This window comes from Mobula birostris, chromosome 22, assembly GCF_030028105.1.
Source record: "Mobula birostris isolate sMobBir1 chromosome 22, sMobBir1.hap1, whole genome shotgun sequence".
Classification (NCBI taxonomy): Eukaryota; Metazoa; Chordata; class Chondrichthyes; order Myliobatiformes; family Myliobatidae; genus Mobula; species Mobula birostris.
The window spans coordinates 19078346-19103277 of record NC_092391.1 but is presented as its reverse complement, the minus strand read 5'-3'; the positions used below and the strand labels follow the sequence as shown (position 1 = coordinate 19103277).

Sequence of the window (24932 nt, the reverse complement as noted above, 5' to 3'; positions counted from 1 at the left end):
CTTCCTTCCACGGTCCACTCTCCTTGCCTTCTTCTTTAGCCCTTTACCTCTTCCATCTATCACCTCCAAGCTTCTAGTTCATCCCCCCTACCCTACACACCCACCTTCCCCCTCACTTGGTTTCACCTATCACCTACCAGCTTGTACTCCTTCCACTTCCCTTCCAGTTCTGATGAAGGGGCTCAGCCCGGAACGTCAACTTTTTATTCCTCTCCATAGACGCTGCCTGATCTGCTGAATTCTTCCAGCATTTTGTGTTAGTTGCTCTGAACCATCGTTGTTGCCATCTTGAACTTAAGTGAGTAGCATACCCCTGAACAGAGGTCCAGTAATGGTTTGTCATACATAGCAACCATCCACAGGGTGCCAGGTTTGGGAAGAGAGAGAAACAATGAGTTTCATGGCTTTTACAAAAGAAAATTAAATTTTAAAGAGATAGTGTAGATCCGATGTGGATATGGTGCTCTCATAAGCTCAATATGTTCCAAAACATTTTGCAGTTAGCATCATAAATTTACATACTTTAACATTAAGAACGTTACTGAAATGCTGTTACAGTAATGATAGAGGAAATATTGAAACTCTACTCTGTGAACAGCAAGGACCCCACGAAATGCAATGCTACAAGGGCCAGGTAATCTGTTTATTAATTATTAGGCAAAGTATTGACAGGAACACTGGGAATACCTTTACCTCTAAACAACTGTGTTACATCCTCCTGAGAAAAGCAGTGCTGTGCAGGCTATTTGTTCAAGTCTCTGTCGTGGGATTCGAACTCATGACCATCCAATTCACTTCCTCTAGAATTGCATTTTATGGGGATTGCCATTATAATCAAGCAACATTTCATGTGATGGTACAACAAATTACCCAGACCTAACGCTATCGCATTATGTGAGCTTGTCCAGATAGGTTAATGCTTTGCACTTGACCAGTCCATAGTATGTCTCTAACATAGCACAGTGTCTGCTGTCAGTAATCTCCTCCCAGGCCCTGGCCGTCTCCTCATCTGACATTCCAAAAGAACTGAAGATGAAATCGTAGCAGCAGCGATTGAACCTAATGTGCTTCTCCCCGGAGAACCTAGAGCTATGGATCGGCACCACGCCAGCCTTCTTAGCACAGATTCCAACGTAAATGTCTTCAGGCATTGAGGTGTCCATCACCAGGGAAACAACAAAAATCTTCCTGGCCACGTCCTGGGAGATGACATAGGCAGTGGCACTACAATAATCAGGGTAGAATTTCTCCGAATACCGACTGACAGGCACGTAGTGTTTGCTCAGGGGGTTTCTGATTGGCAGGACCTGGTGATAGACCCTCCCAATGTAGAGATCTTCTGCATGCCTCTTCAAACCAAGCAAATATTCCATCAAACTTCTGTAGTTAACAAAGGTCTCCTCATCGGATTTCAGAATAAACAAAGCCTTAGGACAAAATGTCACAACCCAACGTATAATCATTATGGTTTTATGGATGTTATTGCTGGGGGAATCCAAGAAAGTGCCTTGGATGATATCTTTGTGGTCTGCAAACTCTTCACTGATGTCCTCTTGTGTTGCTGGTGCCTGAGGGATGCCGATTGCAAACAGCGTCATCAAGTGATACCCTTGCACTTTAGTCATGTTAGCCCAAGTCCTCCTAATGATTTCCCGTCGTGTTCTGTTTTCTGCATTGCTGGAAATGACGGCCAGGAGGAAGAGATCGCTGCCACTGCAAGCTCCCACATTGCTGATGTGAAAGAAACTGGAGATGTTTCTCTTGACTGAGCTCATGTCCAGTTTTCTGGCTCTCTCTCGGATATCCAAGGTTTGGGCGTCTGTGTAAGTAGTCGGGGAGGACTGAAGCAGATATTCTTCCATAAAGTCAGCCCCAAAGAGCAAGGCATGGAAGAGGACCACATTGAAGAGAAGGAAGCACCATTGATGTGTGCGAAGCCTACAAAATAACAGCTGGAGAAACAAAATTGTGTCTAAGTTAAAGAAAAGGACTTTAGACAGAACAAATCTATTTAATTAATTTATTTATTCATCATAGGCATCCGTTAGTCTCATGAGACCATGGATTTGCGCCTTGGGAGGTTTCCAGGGTGCAGGCCTGGGCAAGGTTGTATGGAAGACCGGCAGTTGCCCATCTCCACGCCATCGATGTTGTCCAAGGGAAGGGCACTAGGGCTGATACAGCTTGGCACCGGTGTCGTTGCAGAGCAATGTGTGGTTAAGTGCCTTGCTCAAGGACACAACACGCTACCTCAGCTGGGGCTTGAACTCGTGACCTTCAGATCGCTAGACTGATGCCTTAGCCACTTGGCCATGCGCCAACACTATTTATAAATTATATTTACTGTAGATATACGTACAGCATGATAACAGGCCCTACAGATCCAACAAGACAGTGCCGATGAATTACACCTGAACGACCAGTTAACCTACTAACCTGTATGCCTTTGGAATGTGGGAGGAAACTGGAGCACCTGGGGAAACCCACGTGGTCACGGGGAGAGTGTACAAACTCCTTAAAGACAGTGGCAGGAAGTGAACTCGGGTCACTTTTGCAGGAACAGTGTTACGCTGACTGCTACGCTATCTCGCTGTTTTTGTAAGGTCACCTACCTCTCTTCCCCATTCAATCTTAGCTCTTTCTAACCATTTACTGTTTATTTTGTCTAATTCTTTTTACTTCAGGGGTGAAATGGTTTCTTCTCTGTCCTGGAAAACTGTACCGCAACCTTGAAACACCAAACGGAAACAATTAATGCAACATCCACTTTTTTTTTAACTGTGCTCTTACACATTCTTAGCTGTAGTACTTGAAGCTTCAATGTATTGAATCATCTACCTGCGTCAACATCCTCAGCCTTCGACATTTTGAAAAATTTGCTCTCAACCTGATCTTCATTTTTTGAAAGAAAACAACCCCATTTTAGTTGGAGACTTCAACCCCATATTGTTCACACTTGTATTTTGTTAGGCACAGTGATATTCCTTCAAAATTAAGCATAGATTTCAACTTTCAAATCCCTACTCTATGCCTCCATTTAATATATTGTTTAATAATAGCTGTCTTTTTTTAAATCAGAAATATTTCCTATTACCATTGCTGCACTACTGTACCTGAGGCATCCGCTTTTCAGGCAGCATTCCATTCTCTCTCCTGAATCACTAATTTAAAAGATAGCATAACATTATAGAGACAACAATGGCTAAACTTTTCCAGTTCACTTCAGAATGCAATACTGTTATGGCATGTGACTGTAGCATCTATACCATATGCATCTCCCTTGAACAGCTGGGGAGTTAGAGAGCGTTCTTATCTTTTATCAATAAAGCTGTTTATTGTGTTAATATTATAAAAAGTGACACTATTTCGCAACATAATTTTCAGTTAACTTGCAGGAAATTGCGTGATGAGCAGAGTCACTGAAGTTTATACTTTATGTCTTAAGTTGCTCATTCTTTCACAGAAACGCATCATGATACTTCTGTGTCGATTTGTCAGTGAACAACCGTCACATATAATCCCGGCATCTTTCCACAAGTAGCCAAAATAAGCATACAGGGTGAAATGGTGCCTTCCCAGTGCTGGAGGGGTTTTAGATTCCACAGCTTTTCTAAATTTGAACTACATAATTCAAACATACTGAGTTACCAAATGAATGGTACACAATTGAAATCATATTCAATCTTGCCAAGCTGGCAGGATAAGTTAGTTCTCATCACCGATTCTTCTGATCAGTTTCAATAGTATCTACTGTCAATAGTTGCTTGAACGTTCATTATAATGTAACAAACTTACCTGCATGGTCACTATAAGAGTATTAAGTTCCAGGTGATTAACTCCTCTGTAATGTAGAGATTAACTGGTCTTTAGTAGCTGTGTATTCAACTTGACGAATTGTTCTGTCGTACTTCAGTGTGCAATTTTTAAAATGAGGCAAGAGACTACCTGGTTGACCCAATTCTCCTCTTAAAAAGATGCGTTCAGAGAGTCGTATCGCATTGCTCGCCGTCAGATCAAGTACCTCAGAAAACGAACAAGAAACAAATAAAACAAGTTAGATTGTGTTCCATTGCTAACTTATTTCATGTATCATTGTGTATAGTTGCAGGGCATTGCATATATTTCAATGTGCACTTACTCATTGCTTTCTTTTGCAGCTTGTGTTGTTGAAAGTAACTTGCATTAGGTGAATTATTTAGTACTAAAGGTGAAACGGATAACCTTCGGTATCGAATATCAGGACACAAATTAAATAGATACAAATCCACAGAGCATCAAGGCTCTCTATGACCCAAAGAACAAATAGCATTTGTATGCACAAAATGATTATGCTTATTGCATGATACAGGCTGTTCAAATGATACCAACATCTATTAAATAAAATCATAACTTCAGTAAGGTAGACAAGAAATTACAGTAAGGTCTGTTTTTATTTCAACAACACACAGAAAATACAGGAGGAACTCTGTAAATAAGGCAGTATCTATTAAGGGACATAAACAGATAATGTTTCAGACCGAGAGCCTTTATCAGGACTGGTAAGAAAGGGAGCTGCTTTTAATTGAAAGTGTTGTTTTGAGATGTTTAAACTACAAACGTAATTAGCTCTTTTTACACCATTTCTGAAATTGGATGGGAAACACTCCATTAAGGTGGGCTATGATGGCAGTGCAGTGGCAAAGTTACTCAGCTCATAATCCAGAGTCTTAGATTAATACTCCAGACAGCCTAGTTCAAATCTTACCAAGGCTTCTCTTGAAACTTTAATTCAGCTAACTATCATATCACTCTGGGGCCACTTTATTAGTGCACCTGTGCTCCTGCTTGTTAATGCAAATACCTAACATGTGGCAGCAACTCAATGCATAAAAGCACACAGACATGGTCAAGAGGTTCAATTGTTGTACAGACCAAACATCAGAATAGGGAAGAAATTTGATCTAAGTGACTTAACTGTGATATGATTGTTGGTGCCAAACAGGGTAGTTTGAATATCTTATAAACTGCCGATTTCCTGGGATTTTCATGCACAACAATCTCCAAAGTTTACAGAAAATGGTGTGAAAAACAAAAACAAAAAAAGCCAATGAATGACAGTTCTGTGGGTGAAAATGCCTTGTTAATGAGAAAGTTCAGAGGAGAATTGCCTGACAGGTTCAAGCTGACAGGAAGGTGACAGTAACTCAAATAACCACATGTTACAGCAGGTGTGTGCAGTAGAACACTTCTAAATGCAACGCAGGTCAAATCCTGAAACAGCAGAAGGACATGAACATACTGTACACTCAGTGGCCACTTTATTAGGTACAGGAAGCATCTGATAAGACGACCACAGTGCAAATTAAACACGAATTTATCAGTTGTAATGGTGACCACAGACCACAAACAATCTAATTCAATAATGCCATCCTAACCTTGTATGGGACTCCAGCACATTTCTGAAATGGTCCAACATCCCAGAGCCAACCATCATAACTGTGATGCTGAAACACAGAAAGAATAAAACTGGGTAGGCAAGCCAGTATTGGTCCACTAACACCACCACAATAGTTAAGAAAGCACAGCAATGCTTGTTTTTCCTCAGGACGCTGAAGAAAGCTGGTCGACCTGAACAGATGCCGATGACCTTTTACCACTGCACCATAGAGAGCATCTTAACATACTGCATCTCTGTGTGGTATCTCAGTTGTGCAGCAGCTGATAGGAAAGCACTTCAGCGGGTCGTCTCTCGCGCACAGATCATCGGGACACAGCTCCCAGCCCTGGAGGATACCTACAGCTCTAGCTGCCTAAGGAAAGCTACAAGCATCTGTAAGGACAATACACACCCATGCAATCATCTGTTTGAACTTCTTCCACCTGGCAGATGTTATAAGATTTTCTATGCCCGCACTTCCAAACTGAAAAATAGCTTTTTCCCCAGAGCTATAATAGCTCTGAACCAATCTATCAAGCATCATCCATAAATTGTTATATTGCTACTTTAATACTGGTTTTATGTCTGTCACGCATCTGAGTTGTGCTTTTGTACTGCTGGACATTGCTTGTACCGGCTGGTTACTTGATTTATTTATTGTTTATTTATTTATTTTATTTGTTGTTTTATAGCATTGAGTATGAGAGTTGCGAACTCATTTTCGCTGTATTGGTGCATGACAACTGTACTATGCAATGACAATAAAGATATTTCATTTCAACTTGATACTGAATTTGAATGTGATAAAGTAGTTGCAAAGTATTTCACAAATATTATGCAGCTAGAGTCAAAATTGTGATAACTGCCTCACATGCAATATAAGAAACAGTCTGACATAGTTATTCTTCCTCCAAGAGGACCTCGTAGGGTTTGGAGGCTTGTGTGCCTCAAAGACCTGGAGAACTGTGTTAGCTGGAGTCAGGGCTTTATGCTTTGTTTCTTGGTAGGGTCACCCATGACAAACAGGTCAAAGGGTAGAGGCCAGACTAGGAGTGGTCTACCAGCCCTCCAGGTTCGGGGGTCAGCTCAGGGCTAACAATCTTGTCTAGTAAAACAAATTTGTTACGGAAACATCAATAAAGAAATCTTTTATACAGACAAATATGAATGACTTTCATTGCTGCCCTAAATGCCAATGGCATAATGGGAGTAAATGTAAATAAAAATAGTTATTCTTACAGAATCATATCTTACATAAAACATATGAAAATCTGCATCAAAATACTTGTATAACACTAACCCACCAGAATGGACAGCACAGGAGTACACAGGTGCACCTGGATTCAAAACAATAAATGCTTAAGATTTTTATAAGGAACAAGCTTTTTTAAATGAAGATAACTCAGGTTTTTTCTGGTGCCTTATTAAATTCCACATAATCAGGGTTGAGTTTCATGCGTTGCTAATCCCTCTAAGTTTTAAGATAGTTAACCCTTTCTATTACAGCTTCATCGGTCTTGATGAAGGGTCTTGGCTGTTTATTAATTTCCATAGATGCAACCTGACCTATGAGTTCTCCAGCGTATTGTGTGTGTTACTTTGGATTTTCAGCATCTGCAGATTTTCTCATGTTTTTATTGCTTTGTTTATCAATAACATTTGCGCCAGGTCTCCAGAGCATTGAACTACGTAACTGCAATGCAATTAGGTATTTAATTCTGACACGAAATTCCACAAGTAAGCACATAGTTTCTGTTAATTGCCACATCTTGATGGTCTAAGGAAACTGAACAGTTCTCTTAAAAAAGACAAATTATGGGTAAAACACTTTACTGAAAGTTAAATGTTTGTGATTTGATTGTATATATTTTTCTCTCTTCTGAATGCTGATCAATATGAAATAAATCTGAATGTATTTATACTGTTCGGCGCACGAGCCCTCCACTGTCTAAACGTCCACAATTCAGAAGAAAAATGCCCAAGAAGCACTACACTAGCCACTGAGTTGTAGACAAGAGCTCATATGACCCAAGAATGTGAGCTATTTCAAACAAAATTAATTTGTTCAGAAAACTTAGAAAACAGAATCTCTAGCAATTAATGTTTCAGAATAGTTTGCAGCAAATTTCTACAGATGTACTGTGGAGAGCATTCTAACTGGCTGTATCATCAACTGGTATGGGTGGTTGGGGGGGGTGGTGAGGGTTGTTACTGCACAGGGTCAAAAGAAGCTGCAGAAAGTTGTGAACCCGGTCAGTTCCATCATGGGCACTAGTTTTCCCCAGCAGGCAGGACATCTGTAAGGAGAGAGGCCTCAAAAAGGCAGCATCCATCATTAAGGACCCCCATCACCCAGGGCATGCCCTTTTCTCATTGCTACCGTCAGGGAGGAGGTACAAAAGCCTGGAGGCACACACTTGGCAATTCAGGAACAGCTTCTTTCCCTTTGCCATCCGATTTCTGAATGGACATTGAAACCATGAACACTACCTCACTATTTTCTTCTCTTTTTGTACTATTTATTTAATTTAACTTCTTAAATATATATACTTACTGTAATTTATAGGTTTTTATTATTCTGTATTGCAACGTTCTGCTTCTGCATAACAATATATGCTGGTAATATTAAACCTGATTCTGATTCTGCCCAGGAGGGTTTAGTTAGAGCCTCCGGAAGACAAGTTGAGGAGTACTTGCATTTAAATACCCCAAAGCTGAAGGTGGAAAAGACTGAAGACAGTGAAAATTTGGAAATAAAACTGTAAATACTGGAAATGTTAAATTAAAACAGGAAATACTGACTAACAGAAAGAGAAATGGCTACTTTTTCAGGTCTGAGACCTTTGGCCAGAACTGGGAAAGAGAAACCACCCTAGTTTTCAGCATCAGGGAAGGTAAAGTAAGGATGGGTAGAACAAAGAGAATATCTCTGAAACAGTGAGACCAAAAGTCTTAAAGAGGAAGTTAGAAGTACATTGTGCTTTTTTTGTCTGGACAAATTGTTGCTAATAGTAGGGTTGAGGGTCTTAACTAATGAGCTAGACAATACTAATAGAAAGAGAAAAAAAGCTGATAGGTAGAAATGGCTAGCTCTGATACAAACAGGAAGAGTTATCTAAAGTTGTAGAATTCAGGGCTGGGTGCGGAGGGCTACAATGTGCTGAGATGTAAGAGGAGGTGTTGTTCCAAGGACAAGGGCTTTATTGTAACAGTGCAAGCAGACGCAGAGAGGAAGGTCAAAGTGGGAGTGGGATGCTGAATTACAAGTGGTAAGCAATCAGAAGTTCAGGGTCACTCGAGTGCCTTGAACTCAGGTATCCCACAAACACTCAATCTGGAGCAGCGGACGTAAATTGCTGGAGGAACTCAGCAGGTCGGGCAGCATCTGTGGAAAAGAGTACACAGTCAACGTTTCATCAGGACGGGAAAAAAGATAAGAAGTCAGAGCAAGAAGGTGGGGTGGGGGAAGGAAGAAGCACAAGGTGGTAGGTGATAGGTGAAACGGGGGGAGGAGGGGTGAAATAAAGAGCTGGTAGGTTGATTAGTGGAAGAGATACAGGGCTGGAGAATGGGGAATCTGAAAGGAGAGGACAGAAAGCCATGGAAGAAAGAAAAGGGGGAGAGGCACCAGAGGGAGGTGAGGCGCAGGTAAGGTGAGGGAGGGTGGGGGCGGGAATACCGGAAGTTCGAGAAATTGTCTCAATTTGGACCTGGCCTCGCAAGCGTAAAGAGTATCGCATAGTGAACACCAAACGCCATACTCGGATAGGAAGAAATACACATGCCTCACACAGAAAGATTGCTGAGGTCTCCCGATGGTGGGAGAAAAGTGACGGCAGGAGAAGCATTGCGACCCCCGCGGAGTTAGTTGCATAAGGAATACTGCGGGGTGGGGGGGGGGGTTGTTGAAAAGTGGATCAGAAAGTTGAAAAGGCAGCAAATGCAGAAACGGTAGGGGAATAAACAGTATGTCCGGTGGAAATCACAAAGTATAATTCGTTGATTTGTTGGGGGCAAGGTTTAGTCCGGCATGTGTCAACAAGTGGAGGGTGAGACCAGAGATGCAGAGAAATCGACGTTCACTATGGTAGAAGGGAAAAGGATGAGAAAGCTGATTCATCACCCACGCGGAACAAACACAACAGAGACCGGGGAATCACAACAATGTTAGGCGCGGCTGCTTGGAACAGCCGAACAAGTACCGACGGCACCGCCGCAATTTTCTTCACAATGATTGGCAACTGTCGCATCAGAAACAGAAAGGGGCTGGCGGGGGCCCTTTACACCCAATCATGAGGAAGGGCGGAACTACTCGAATGACTGGCAAACCAAATGCCGTATCAAGATGCAGGTCTCTGGGTCAGTGGGAATGATGACCCTATGAACGTGCGCTGAAGGTGGGGCAGGCCGATCTGTTCGATGACTGGCAGTTTAGGAACCAATTAGCTCACAGAAAGAGCTGTCATGGGCCGTTGATCGCGGCCTATGAAATGCGCTGAGGGCGGGGGGGCGTTAGAAGGAAGGCCCTGTTTTCAAATGACTGGCAGTTTTGACAACCAGTTGTATCATGGAGTGGGCCGTCACGGGCGGACGATAGGAGCCTATGAGACTGCAGTGAGGGCGGGATGTGTCAGTCCGGTGGTTGGTCCTGGTCGGATTGGAGGAGAGTGATTGGGATGAGGTTGGCTTCCATTACGGACAATAGTCCGAGTTGCGTCGAAGAAGCGGATCGGTTTACGTATGGAGAGTTGGCGTAGATTTTGAGTCTGTTTGGCTTGGTGATGGTGGCAAGAGCCCCCGGCCGCTCTCCCTGACCCAGTGAGGCGGAGCTGGGGCTTGAGTGCTCACCGTGTCCGGCTTCAGGCCGCCAACTGGGTGAGTGTCATCCCTCGGAACAAATAGAGGCTTTAGCCGCAGATCCGTGTCGGTTTTGGGCTGAGTCGGAACCCTGACCTGCCCGCAGGGAATGGGATGAATGCTGGAAGGTCAAAACGCTGCCAGACTCTGGAAACGCGACTGATTGGGACCAAAAGATCCTAGAACAGAGACGACGGACTGACTGAGTGGTATCTAGGTCACCGTATGATTAAACAAACTAAAGTTCTCTAATAAATAACTTCGATTTTGTCATTCAGCGTCAAGCTCTAAGAGTTGTTAAATTAAACTACTTTTCTTATTTTTCTGATCCCTCAGAATTCCATATTAGTCCGTTAATTGGCCTCTTGTAAGTGTCCCCAGTATATAAGTGTGGCGGTTGCGAAGATTGGGTATGACATCTAAAACTTTGACAAACTTCTATAGATGTGTGGTGGAGAGTATGTTGACTGGCTGCACCAGTCAATATACTCCACCGCACATCTGGCGGAAAATCCTCCAAAAGGTACTGGATACGGCCCAGTCTAACACGGGTAAAGCTCTCCCCACCATTCAGCACATCTACCCAAACTCTGTTGTGGAGTTCCTGCCTAGATTCTACGGCAAAGCTCAAAGTAAATTTCTTATCAAAGTACATATATGTCACCAAGTACAACCCTGGAAAGCAGCCTCCATCATCAGGGACTCCCACTACCCAGGTCGTGCTCTGTTCTCTTCTGCCGTCAGGAACACGACCCTCAAGACTCACACCACCGGGCTCAGGAACAGTTGTTATCCCTCAACCATTAGGCTCTTGAATCAAAATGACTAACTTCATACAACTTCACTTGCCCCAGCACTGAGCTGTTCCCAAAACCTATGGACTCACTTTCAAGGACTCTTCATCTCATGTTCTCCATATTTATTGCGTATTTATTAATTATTATTACTTTTTTTTCTTTTGTATCTGCGCAGTTTGTTGTCTTCTGCACCCTGGTTGTATGTCCACCCTGTTGAGTACAGTCTTTCAATGATTCTGTTATGGTTTGTGAATTTGCTGACGATGCCTGCAAGACAATGAATCTCGGGGTGGTATATAGTGACATATATATATATAAACGTTGGTAATAAATTTACTTTGAACTTTGTTGTAGAATCTGGGAAGGAAGATTGGGAGAATAAAGTGGGATTCACAAGGGGCTGGTGTAAGTGATGCTTGGCGTGGACTCGGAGCTGAAAGGCCTGGTTCTACGCTGTACTCTGCAAATTAAAATTACATTTTCAAAAAATGAGAATGACATTAAATTTGTCTGGTTGGGTTGTGGCAGAGAAGATCGAAATACCAAGACGCTGGAACAATTGGGGGGGAGGGGGGAAGGGTTGATGCTTTTGCTGCTGCATGTGCATGGGAGAGGGAGGGGGCTGTGGGGTTATAACGTTTTCTGTCATTCACTCCAGGGTTTTTTTTCTTCTGTTTTGTGGATGTTTGCAAAGAGTAAGAATTTCAGGCTGTATTCTGTATACATTCTCTGATATTAAATTGAACCATTGAAGAGCTTGATAATTTTGCAGAATGGATGCCTGCTCACCAAATGAGTTTCAATGAACAAATTTTCACACCTGTTTTTTTTAGATCTGTACATGTCTCCGGTGGTGACAGGAATGGATGTGACCAGCCGATGCACAAGTGGTGACCCGAACCGGCTTCCGGAGGGTCTGCCTCAGTCTGCGTGCTTGCACTATGTCTCTGACAAACACCCCCGGCTGACGCTGGACGCCATCAACCAGCTGAGGAAGAACCAGGGCCTGTGCGACGTGGTGCTTGTCGTAGGCCTGAAGAAGATCTATGCCCATCGAGTGGTGCTTGCGGCTTGCAGTCCGTACTTCCATGCGATGTTCACTAGCGAGCTTGCTGAGAGTAGACAGACGGAGGTTCTCATTAGAGACATCGATGAGCGGGCCATCGAGCTTCTCATTGAATTTGCATATACATCCCAAATTATTGTGGAAGAGAACAATGTTCAGACTTTGCTGCCAGCTGCTTGCTTACTGCAGCTGACTGAGATTCAGGAGACCTGTTGTGAATTTTTAAAGCGGCAGCTAGATCCGTCCAATTGTTTGGGAATCCGAGCGTTTGCTGACACTCACGCGTGCAGGGAATTGCTGCGGGTGGCGGATAAGTTCACACAACACAACTTTCAGGAGGTGAGAAATTTCATTTTTTTTCCTTCCCACGAATTGAACTATTTTTGGAATTGCGGATGGAAGAATGGAATTCGGAATGGCAATCTGGAGACTGCTATGTCGTCCCATAGGCAGCTTTTGTGTTGGTGGTACAATGAATCTTAGCAGATACAAGGGCCACAGTGTAAAGTTTCAAAAGAGTACAAGTAGGCAGTCATCTTATATACACAGACTAAATGGAGCTGAAATTTAAGAGATGACGCTGGGCTATGATGTTCGCAGATGTCGTGGTTCAGATTTTGTTGTTTTTTTCAGGTTCGTAAGGCAGCCAGGGTCATTAGGGGGACGATTTAGGATTTAGATTCAGGGATGAGGGGAAGTTAACAAAGAGTTTGGACAGGAGCTGATGTTTAGAGTTCAGGTTGGAGCACTCCACAGTCAAAGGACAGAGATCCCGCAGGTCAGGTTGGCAGGAGCTGAAGAGATCGGCGACCCCAGGCGAGTGAGTCCTGGGTCTTGGAGATCCGTATGGCGCATGAGTCACGTAGGCTGGTGAACACCCCCTCCCCCACCTCCCCCAACCAGGTCACTAGGGTTGCCCAGAGGTGGCCTGCACTGGGTTTGGAGGCCTGTTGTGTGTGTGAGTAGGTGGTGCTGTGTTTGTTATTGAGGGACAGAGCAGAGCACACCAGGATGCCTGTATGCAGGATACTTGACGGAACTTTATTGACAAGCCTACTGCTTGTACAGTATGTGAACTCCTCCCATGTGGGAGTGGCTAACACAGTGGCAGAGGAATAACCGATTAACTACCACTACAGCTGGGTAGGTGAGAGGGTGGGACAGAGGCTTGTTTTGCTGTTTTATTTGGTTACCTTTTGGGTTGTTCTGATGAACGTTGTGGGCGTGCTATCGTATGTTGGTGCCAGATTATGTGGCTACACTTGCAGGCTGTCCCAACCACATCCTTGGGTGTGTTAGTTGTTGACTAAAATGACACATTTCACTGCACACTATGTTTCGATATACATGTGATAAATAAATCTGAATCTGAGTTGGTCTTCCTGTTTCTGTCCTGTTATTTCATGCTTTCACAGTGGTTCTAGAGGGTCACCTGTGTCCACCAGCAAAGCCACATCTTTACTGTTCTGGAGCTAGCCTTTGATTATATTTTAATAAGATAACTGTCTATCCTGCCATTCCCATAATCCATCCTTGATTACAGGGAGCATATAAAACTTGGATATAAAACTTTTTCTTTTTTTCTCTTTCCATTGATGCTGTCTGAGCTGCTGAATGTTACCACATTTGATGTTTTTTATCTGGAGCAATTAAATTGCTGTTATAAACCGTGAAATGGAGTCACAAGAAGAACACTCATTTAACTGGAGATTAGGAGGATCAGGCATCTGACTGATTCCCGTTGTTTGGTCCTGAGATTGGATAATTTATCACCACTGCACAACTTGTACTGCATTTATCCACTTTCAAAATAACTTGAAATAGTCTTTGGTGTAAATAGACCACATCATAGTATCTCAGTAGTATTTAGTTAAATCCTGTCTAGCACAGAAAGAAATTTGCCAGGATTAAGATTAGCTGTGACACTTACACTTGTGCACACACACAAAATGCTGGAGGAACTCAGCAGGTCAGGTAGCATCTGTGGAAGGCCAGCTGATGAAGGCTCTCGGCCTAAAAAGTCGACTCTTTACTACTTTTCATAGTTGCCTGCCTGATCTGTTGAGTTCCTCCAGCATTTTGTGTGCGTTCTCTGGATTTCCAGCCGAATTTCTTGCGTTTTCACTTTTACTTGTAGTTGTTATATTTTAGGTGTTATAGTTGTTTAAATCCACATTTCTCTGTTCCTTCAGCTATCCTTGGACCTTTTTTATATAAAAGTAAGATAAATTATTTTCTTGTTTTCTAGTCTATTATCTTCTAAGTAAGAAGTAGTCTGATTAACTGCAGGAAGTAAAAGCAGTTAGCATGTAACCTTAAAGACTTGGGCAAGGTTATACTTGGCGATCTGTAAATACCACATAGATTGCTCAATGCTTTGTGAAATAGTGAGACGCAGGTCTTCCTCTGCAGTCACCACCTTTCCTGAAGACTGCCTCTTGTTTCCCCTAAGGAAAAGAATGCCAATACATAACATGTTACAAAGAGAAATGTTTTGTGGTGTGATAATCCTGTTGTTATGAAACTATGTATTTTGAATTTAAAAACTCCTTAGTAAAATGCCAGCTTTTATATTGGTATAGAAGTTATTTGGTTTTATCAGAATCAGGTTCAATATCACTGACATATTGTACACCATGAAATTTGCTGTTTAGTGACAGCAGTACAGTGCAATACATAAAAACACTATCAATTACAATATATGTAAATAATTAGTGCTAAAAGAGAGGGGCAATGGTGAGGTAGTGTACGTGAGTTCAATGTCCATTCAGAAATATGATGGCAGAGGGGAAGAAGCCAGACATCCCACCTCACCTGGAAGTTCTGGGAGTCTCCCGCATATTAATAGTGGGTCCCTGGTGCCCGCAAATATACACAATGTCCCGGAAATCAATTTCTTTGAGAGAGGGAACGCGAGAGCAACCATGAGAGAGAGAGAGAGAGAGAGAGAGAGAGAGAGAGAGAGACCACGAGAGCAAGAGAGAGAGCGCAGGAGAGAGAGGGAGAGAGCGAGCGTGCTATGGCATAGTGTTCCAAAAAAAGAAAATATAAAATGTACGTCACCTCAGACTACACTGAAGTGTACCCCTGCCTAATAGGGGTCAAAAATAATGACAGTGTTGTTCACTGCTCTGTTTGCAACAGTGACTTTTCTATTGCCCATGGTGGGTTAAGACTGTAAAAGACACGTTGAGGTGAGTTTAACAGGTGTCATTTGTTCATTAGCATAGCTAACGTTATTTAAACTAACTGGCTAGCTGCTAAGGAGCTACTCTATTGCAGACATCCCACTTCTCCCGGAAGTTCCGGGAGTCTCCCGCAAATTGATGGTGCTACCTCCCTGAAATGAGTTTTTGCAGGGTGGGACGTCTGGGAAGAAGCTGTTCCGAAAACATTGAGTGTGTGTCTTCACGCACCTGTCTCTCGCCCCCCCCCCCTTGGTGTTAGCAATGAGAAGAGGGCAAGCCTTGGGTGATGGGGGTCCTTAATGGCGGGTGCAGCCTTTTTGAGGTATTGCCGTTTGAGGATGTTCTCAATGCTGGGGAGGTTAGTGCCCATCAGGGTGCTGACTCATTTGACATCATTCTGCAGCTTTTCCAGATCCATTGCTGAAGCCTCTCCATACCAGACACTGATGCAGCCAGTTAGAATGCTCTCCACGGGAACGTCTATAGAAATGAAATACAGCCGCTGTTGTGCCTCCTTTGTAATTGCATCAATATGTTGGGCCCAGGATAGAGCTTCAGAGATGTTGACACCCAGAAACTTGAAACTGTTCACTCTTTCCACTGCTGAACCTTGATGAGGACTGGAGAGTGTTCCCTTGAATTCTCTTCCTGAAGTCCACAGTCAGTTCCCTGGTCTTACTGATGTTGTGACTCTACTCAACCAGCTGATCTGTCTCACTCCTGTACGCCTCCTTGTCACCATCTGAAATTCTGCCAACAATAGTTGTGTCATCTTCAAATTTATAGATGGCGTTTGAGCTGTGCCTAGCCACACAGTCATGGGTGTAGAGAGAGTAAAGCAGTGGGCTAAGCACACATCCTTGAGGTGTGCCAGTGTTGATTGTCAGTGAGGAGGAGATGTTATTTCTGATCCACGCTGACTGTGGTCTCCTGATGAGGAAGTCAACGATCCAGTTTCAGGGTCAGGTAAAGAGCGCCAGATTTTATGACAAGTTGATTGACTCCTGTTTATTTCAGCATTAGAAATTTTGATTTCTTTGTATATTCTCACTTAAGTATTATGCCCATATGGAATGAATTAATTCTTCGGATATTTGGGTTATACTTTCAGTAACCATTTTATTAGGCACCTCCTGCGGCTAATGTGTGTAAGTTCATGGTCTTTTACTGTCGTAGCCCATCAGCTTCAAGGTTCAAAGATGCTCTTCTGCAAAGCACTGTTGTAATGTGTTGTTATTTGCCTTCCTGTCATCTTGAACCGCTCTGGCCATCTCCTCTGACCTCTCTCATTAACAAGGTGTTTTCACCCACTGAACTGCTGCTCACTGGATTATTTGTTTTTGGCATCATTCGCTGTAAACTCTAGAGACTTGTGTGTGAAAATCCCAGGAGATCAGCCACCCTGTCTGGCATCAACAATCATTCCATGCTCAAAGTCACTTAGATCACATCTCTTCCCCATTCTCATGTTTGGCCTGAACAACAGCTGAACCTCTTGACTATGTTTGCATGCTTTTATACATCGAGTTGCAACTACGTTATTCTCTGATTAGACCATAAGACAAAGGAGCAGAAGTCGGCCATTCGGCCCATCGAGTCTGCTCCACCATTTTATCAAGAGCTGATCCATTCTCCCATTTAGTCCCACTCCCCCACCTTCTCACCATAACCTTTGATGCCCTGGCTACTCAGATTCCTATCAATCTCTGCCTTAAATACACCCAATGACTTGGCCTCCACTGCCGCCCGTGGCAACAAATTCCATAGATTCACCACCCTCTGGCTAAAAACATTTCTTTGCATCTCTGTTCTGAATGGGCGCCCTTTAATCCTTAAGTCATGCCCTCTCATACTAGACTCCCCCATCATGGGAAACAACTTTGACACATCCACTTTGTCCATGCCTCTTAACATTCGAAATGTTTCTATGAGGTCTCCCCCTCATTCTTCTAAACTCCAAAGATATTAGATATTTGCATTAACAAGCAGGTGTACCTAGTGAAGTGACCACTGAATGTATTTGGCATTTTGTGATGCCTTACTGGCACTTCATCACAAATAACAAATCAGATTTTATAAAGCATACAAGGTGCAGATACATTTGGCTATAAAAGAGCACTGTAATGTATTACAGGGTCATTTCAGCTTCCCAAAGAGTATACAGCGAAAGTTGGTAAGTCTAGACAGCTATAATCGCTCTTTGCTCTTTTGTGTCATGGTGGATACGTATGAGCTGCTGGTATACATTTCAAGTGCATTCGAATGGTAGTCTACTCGGCTTCTGTTTGAAAGGAAGCCGTGCACAATTCTGATGCTCAAGCCCTGGCTGTCCACCTACGTCTGTTTGTTGTTGTCCCCCTTTCTTGTAACACCCCTTGAGTAGATTCTAGTCTAACTGGAATGTTCTCTTTTAAGCTCCTACAAAGGGAAATGTGTACATGGTGTGATAATCCTGTTATTATGAAACCATATGTTTTTGATTGTAAAACTTTTTTTTAGTAAAACTTTTTAGTAAAATGCAGGCTTTGTATATTTTCAATAAAGTTTTGTAACTTTATGGAATGAAGCTATTCTTGTTTACATGTGACATACAGGGACAGTGGAACACTCACAACACGCTGGAGGAACTCAGCAGGTCAGGCAGCATCCCTCGAAAAGATCGGTCGACGTTTTGGGGTCAGGACCAGGTTCCGGCCCGAAACGTCAACTGATCTTTTCCACGGATGCTGCCTGACCTGCTGAGTTCCTCCAGCGTGTTGTGAGTGTTGCTTTGACCTCAGCATCTGCAGATTATTTTGTGTTTACAGGGACAGTGGATATGCTCACTTCACAGAAGACACCCTTATCTATTGACAAAGTGCATCCATTGATATATTCTTATTCAATTATAATTGTTTTTAATACCAAATTGAAGCTTTTGCTTTTTGTGAATCCTTTTTACACAGGTAATGGAGAGTGAGGAGTTTATGCTTCTGCCAGCAAACCAGATGATTGACATTATTTCCAGTGATGAGTTGAATGTGCGAAGTGAGGAACAGGTTTACAGTGCTGTTGTATCCTGGGTCAAATATAACATTCAAGAGAGGAGGGGACACCTTGCTCAGGTATGAAGGAAGTGATTGAGTGGAAAAGTAGATTTTTATGCTCTCTCTGCATGTTGTTTTGAATTCATCTCAGCTTTCCATATTCTTGGGATGCTCCAGAGTTTTTCTCATCCGAAGAACTAATGGGATAACAGGCAGCCAAACAACAGATGGCAGTGTAACTGGCAGCCAATCAACAGACGGCAGTGTAACTGGCAGCCAATCAACAGAAGGCAGTGTAACTGGAAGCCAATCAACAGACAGCAGTGTAATAATCACCGAATGTTTTGTGATTTTGACTGAGGGATAAATGTTGTCCAGGACCCTGGATGTAACTGCAGTGCTCTTGTTCTGGTTGAGGTCTTTGGAATTTTTAACTTTGCTTGTGAGAACAGAGTGGGCCATTTCATTTGATATAGAGTACTCAAAGTTTAAAGTTTTAAGTAAATTTTATTATCAAAGTACATATATGTCACCATATATGACCTTGAGATTCATTTTCTTGTGGATATACTCAGCAAATCTATTGAATAGTAACTATAGCAGGATCAATGAAAGATCAACCAGAGTGCAGAAGACAGCAAACTGAGGAAATGCAAATATAAATAAATAACAAGAACATGAGGTAATGAGATAAAGAGTCCTTAAAGTGAGATCATTGGTTGTGGAAACATCTCAATGATGGGGCAAGTAAGTGTAGTTATCCCCTTTTATTGAAGAGCCTGATGGTTGAGGGGTAGAAACTGTTCTTGAACCTCATGGTGTGAGTCCTGAGGCTCTTGTACCATCTACCTGATGGCAACAGTGAGAAGAGAGCATGAGCTGGGTGGTGGGTGGAGATCTCCGATGATGGATGCTGCTTTCCTGCAACAACATTTCACGTAGATGTGCTCAATGGTTGACAAAGTAGAGTACTCCCTGCTTCACTAGAGTGTTAGCTTAGATATTTTACCTGAAACCTTTGGAGTAGGACTTAACCCAAAACAGTAGGCACATCTGAGGCACATATAACACATTGGTTAGTTGATGTTATGAGCGTTGACTTTATTGTTTGTAATGGATATTTATAATGAGTTTGTTTCTCAATAATTGCATGTCTGGACTTAAAAAAACACACCTGAAATTTGTTCCAAAATGCTAATTTCAGTCAGATCAGATCACAAAATATAAAAAAAGTCACACTTTTCCTGTTAAAAATGTTAATTCTAGTCCTGTTTGGGATGTATCTGCTTTCAGGTTTGTGCTGTTGAGATTGAGTAACTATCATGGCCACTAATCTTGATGAAAACTGCCACGAAAATCTACCAAACTGTGATATTTACCAATATTGCCTGGTATCATTATTGAGTCAAGGCAGCTGCTAGTGTTTGATGATAGTGATGTCATGAAGCAAAATAATTTTAGAGCCAGAGTCTTAAGTACAGGTTAATACACCGTTAAAATTTCACTTTCACACCCTGCACCAAATAACACTTCTAAAGTATTTTATGATGAGAATAAATTGCTATTTCCGTGGCCAATAACTTTCCTTGATGATGCTAAAGAAGACAGCAGAGCTGCACATCCTGTAAAGGAGAATGAATGTCAAATTCTGCTTTACTTGGCACATGTTTGTAAATTTTGAAGCTGCTCTCAATTCTGCTCTGTAATAATGTGGAGGACCACCCTTAGTTCATCATGCAGCGGCAGGCTTCAAGCTGCTTTAATTTTAATGCAAATTTAATCATCTCAAATGTAGCAGCACACTGAGTAGGAGGAAAGCTCTTAAGAAGTGAACAGCATCCTCTAATTTGAAAATGTGTTTGTGGGTATTAAGGTTTTTGATGTAGCAGCTGGAACTTTGGCATACACTTTTTTTTAAATGTCATGAAATACCCACCTGAACAGTTACTTCTGCAGCCTGCCATGTGCCAATTGGCTGTCGTGTTTCCTACTTTAACAAGGTGAATATCCTCTGAAATTTTTCCATTGTAAATTGTAAATTGAAATGGCATGAGGCCATGAAAGGCTCTATGTTAATCCATCTACAGTATATTTTGTATTCCATGAGAACGATTTTGGAGTTGCAAGTCACAAGTGGTACTACAATAGTAACTTGTACAATCTCACACTAATTTGTATTATTTCATCATAATACTATCCAAATATTATCACTATTTTTATTATTGTTGAGATACAGCACAGAAAAGCCCTTTCCAGCCCTTTGCCCAGCAATCCCCTGATTTAATCCTAGCCTAATCACAGGACAATTTACAATGACTAACTAGCTACCAATCGGTACGTCTTTGGACTGTGGGTGGAAACCGGAGCACCCAGAGGAAACCCATGCTTTCTTGGGGAGAATGTACAGACTCCTTACTGGTAGAGGAGGGAATTGAACCTGTGTCACCTGTACTGTGAAGCGTAGTGCTGACAACTTTGCTACTGTGCTATCTGAAAAGTCATCTTATTTATAGTAGCAGGGAACTCTCATAATTAAGGTCATTTTTCAAAGAACAAGTTGAGGCTAACCAATAATTCACATGACTTTCTTTTGCTTTGGGTTATTCTGAGTCATCTCCATAGACTGTCATAACTACTATGTAGCATCTTTGAGTAAGGATTTAGCTGATTGTTGGCAGCTGTCCCATAATTTAAACAAAAAGTGTCAATTGTATTGTTGGGTTCTCTGTTGACAGGTGAGGTTCTTACTTGGTGATAGTTGGCACAAGGTGCAAAGTAACCCCAATAACTTCTACTGTAGCATTTTTTAACTAAAATCCGAACCATTTTCCGTGGCTATTTGCAACCAGCAATTGCCTGAAAAATTAAAACTAACCATTAGATAAATTGAGGCAAAGTCAATGCCACCATCACCTCCAACTCTGTGCAGCTTGACTTTGAATGGGCGTATTAATAAAAGACAGTGGGAATTGGAATGGTAGTATTGATACAATAACTGCCGGCTTAGATGCTGGGTTTGGCGTGACTTTGGGATTGCTTTTGAATTGTGTGATTGAAGTTACAGCAACTTGAGGGAGGAGATGGAAAATGGGAGAATAGGCGGCATGGTCGTGTAGCAGTTGGCATTATGGTATTACACGGCTAGCTGTAAAATTGATCAGGGTTCAATTCCCACTGCTCTCTGTAATGCGTTTGTATGTTCTCCCTTTGACCACGAGTGTTTCCTCTGGGTGCTCTGATTTCCTCCCACATTCCAAACATCTACTGATTAGGGTTAGTAAATTGTAGGTTCGTGACAGAAGCATAGTGACACCTGTGGCCTGTCCCACACAATCCTTGCCGATCTAATTTGACTCAAACAACACATCTCACTGTATGTTTCAATGTACCTGTGACAAATACAGCTAATCTTTATCTTTAATCTTTAAGAACTTTCCATTAGTTAATGCTGGCAGTCTTTTGACTATAGTGAGCAGTCTTTGTTTAGAGTAGAAGTGTCAAAGTGCCTTTTGTAGTTCTCAGGTTTGTAGGGTATACCTCTGAATAATATATATTGCAGTGAAGTTTTGTGCTCTTTTCTTCTTCCCATTCTCTCCCCCACCCTAGGTCTTGCAACATGTTCGACTGCCATTGCTGAGTCCTAAATTCTTGGTTGGCACAGTTGGAACAGACTCTTTGATCAAAAGTGATGAAATGTGCAGGTAATATCCATCGTACACTGAGCTAGCGTGCTATACGGAAGAGTTTCTATATTTTAAAAAATCAATCAGTACTTATGAAGCCACAACATTGCTGTATAAAATGGCTGATCACTGGAAGCTGGATAATTGTTCATTGTATTTACAAACAAGAGAAAACCTGTGGATGCTGGAAATCTAGGCAATGCACACAAAATGCTGGAGGAGCTCAGCAGGCCAGGCAGCATCTATTGAAATGAATAAACAGTTGACGTTTCAGGCCAAGACCCTTCATCAGGACTGGAAACAAAGATGAGAATTCTGAGTAGGAAGGTGGCGGGGAGGGGAGGAAGAAGTATAAGGTGGCAGGTGATCGGTGAAACCGGGAGAGGGAGAGGGGTGAAGTAGAGAGCTGGGGTCGACTGGTGAAAGAGAGAAAAGGCTGGAGAAGGGGATAGGAGAGGACAGAACACCACAGAAGGAAGAGAAGGGAAGGAGCACCAAAGGTGATGGGCAGGTTAGGAGATAAGTTGAGAGAGGGAAATGGGAATGGGGAATAGTGAAGGAGGCGGGAGGCCAATTACTGGAAATTCAAGATATCAGTGTTCATGCCATCAGGTTGAAGGCTACCCAGGCGGAATATAAGGTGTTGCTCCTCCATTTGCTTTGCTTGCAAGGATAAGTGCTACACCTGTCCGTACACCTCCTCCCTTATTACCATCCAGGACCCCAGACAGTTCTTCCAGGTGAGGTGACACTTCACTGGTGAATCTGTTGGGGTCATCTACTGTATCTGGTACCTCCTGTAAATCGGTGATACCCGACGTAGATTGGGAGACCGCTTCGCTGAGCACCTACGCTCCGTCCACCAGAGGAAAATGGGATCTCCTGGTGGCCACCCATTCTCATTCCGACATGTCAGTCTATGGCCTCCTCTACTGTTGTGGTGAGGCCACACTCAGGTTGGAAGAGCAACACCTTATATTCCATCTGGGTAGCCTCCAACCTGATGGCATGAACATCGATTTCTTGAACTTCCGTTAATTCCCCCCCTTCCCCATTCCCCATTCCCATTTCCCTCTCTCATCTTATCACCTTTTCTGCCTATCGCCTCCCCCTGGTGCTCCTCCCCTTCCCTTTCTTCTGAAGGTTTCTGTCCTCTCCTATCAGATTCCCCCTTCTCCGGCCCTGTATCTGTTTCACCAATCAACTTCCCAGCTCTCTACTTCACCCTCCCCCCCTCCCGGTTTCACCTATCACCTACTACCTTGTATTTCTTCCTCCCCTCTCCCTCACCTTCTAACTCTGACTTCTCATCTTTTTTCCCCAGTCCTGATGAAGGGTCTCGGCCTGAAATGTCGACTGTTTACTCTTTTCAATAGATGCTGTCTGACCTACTGAGTTCCTCCAGCATTTTGTATTTACTGTTGATCTGTTATTCATTTTAACATCTATGTCATTTTGTAGTTTCAAGTGATTTGGAACTCCATTTGAGCAAAGTCTTTACATCTTCGTATCAGTTACAGTGATTTTTTTTTCAGTACTTATTTTAGTTTTAGTCTATTTGAGCTTTGCTGAAGAACTGTCTAGTGGCGTTTGACTCCACACCATCATTTACAATTATTTAAACAAAAATTTGTGCAGTTTTGGGAGGAGAGCTTTTGTGAATTGATATTATGTCTGATATCTGACTTGAACTATCTAAAAAGGGTGGAAGTAAAACATTGTTGTAGTGTTTCAAATGTACAGTAATGATTTTCAAACTATCATGCAATTTTTCCCTCAAGTCAGTTGCAAGAGTACAGAACATTGATCAAATTATAGTGTTAAGACCAGTTATTGAAATTTTATGAACTAGCTAAAGAGGGGCAATCAGTTTTGGGATCTTACACAATGTGTGTTGTAGTGGAAGTGGACAAAGCTATGGAAATCCAATTTGCAACAACTCTTAACATACAGAGTTTTAATAGTGAATTAATCACTGGCCTTCAGCTGGAATTAGCAAAGTAATCATTTAAAGATTCTCCCCTATTACTGATTGGCCATAAAGTGAATTGGCTTGGGCAGTGTTTTAGCACACTTTGTTAAAATGTAGTGCAGTTTTTTTGTTGTCACTTGCTCATTTATTTAACACTTCCAGGAAGACTGCAGTAAAAGGCTGCAAGGGGGTTCCAACTCTTTAAAGTGCGTATTCTTGGCACAACACAAAAAAAACATTCAGGCATGCCCTTCTCACACTTGTGTCACCAGCCTTCGCCTTCAATATACTTGCATCGATCACAAGAATTATTTATGATATTAAGCTCTAATTCTGACAATTATCTGGAAAATGAATATTTTCCCCTGAATTTCCCCATTGGGTATATTGTTACCTACTGTATCTTGTTTGTGTGTTCTTGAAGAATACTAACACTTTGCAGAGATGCTTTCTGTATGTTTCCAGCATTTTCTGTTTTGATTATATGACCAACAAGTTCATTGCACTGACTTAACTACAAAATTACAAGGACTACATGAAAGTGGAGATCAAAACAATCAGTGCTGAAAAATGCTTAGTTTTGTTATTCATTCCCACCCCCAGATTCAGATTTATTTGTCACGTGTACATCAAAACATACGGTGAAATGCACTGTTTCCACGAACAACCAATGCACCCACCCAAAGATGTGTTGGGGGCAGCCCACAAGTGTTGCCAAACATTCTGGCACCAACAAAGCACGCCCACGGTGTTCAGCATAACCACACAGAACACAGCAAAACAGAGCATACCATTTTTAAAAAAGTATATAACATATAAACCATGTAACAATTACAGCACGGAAACAGGCCATCTCGGCTCTTCTAGTCCGTGCTGAACTCTTACTCTCACCTAGTCCCACCGACCTGCACTCAGCCCATAACCCTC

At 42.4% G+C, this 24932-nt stretch overlaps 2 protein-coding genes across 2 annotated transcripts in view; one reads left to right on the top strand and one right to left on the bottom strand.

Moving 5' to 3' along the window:
* Positions 1–288: 288 nt before the first annotated feature.
* On the bottom strand, positions 289–8150 carry LOC140186082 (beta-1,3-galactosyltransferase 9). The gene is made up of 4 exons (XM_072239947.1): positions 7971–8150; positions 5415–5483; positions 3796–4021; positions 289–1952 (listed from the first exon to the last, which is right to left on the bottom strand). Exons 3-4 carry the CDS (start codon positions 3799–3801, stop codon positions 891–893), a joined length of 1068 nt encoding a protein of 355 aa, XP_072096048.1. The 5' UTR covers positions 3802–4021; positions 5415–5483; positions 7971–8150; the 3' UTR covers positions 289–890.
* A 1891-nt stretch (positions 8151–10041) lies between these two features.
* LOC140186218 (kelch-like protein 20) overlaps positions 10042–24932 on the top strand; it is a 40298-nt gene continuing 25407 nt past the window's right edge. Inside the window, exons 1-4 of the mRNA XM_072240210.1 lie at positions 10042–10291; positions 11904–12475; positions 18270–18428; positions 21957–22051. Of these exons, the coding sequence (XP_072096311.1) occupies positions 11912–12475; positions 18270–18428; positions 21957–22051 (818 nt within the window). The 5' untranslated portion in view covers positions 10042–10291; positions 11904–11911. The remainder of the gene's footprint in view (positions 10292–11903; positions 12476–18269; positions 18429–21956; positions 22052–24932) is intronic.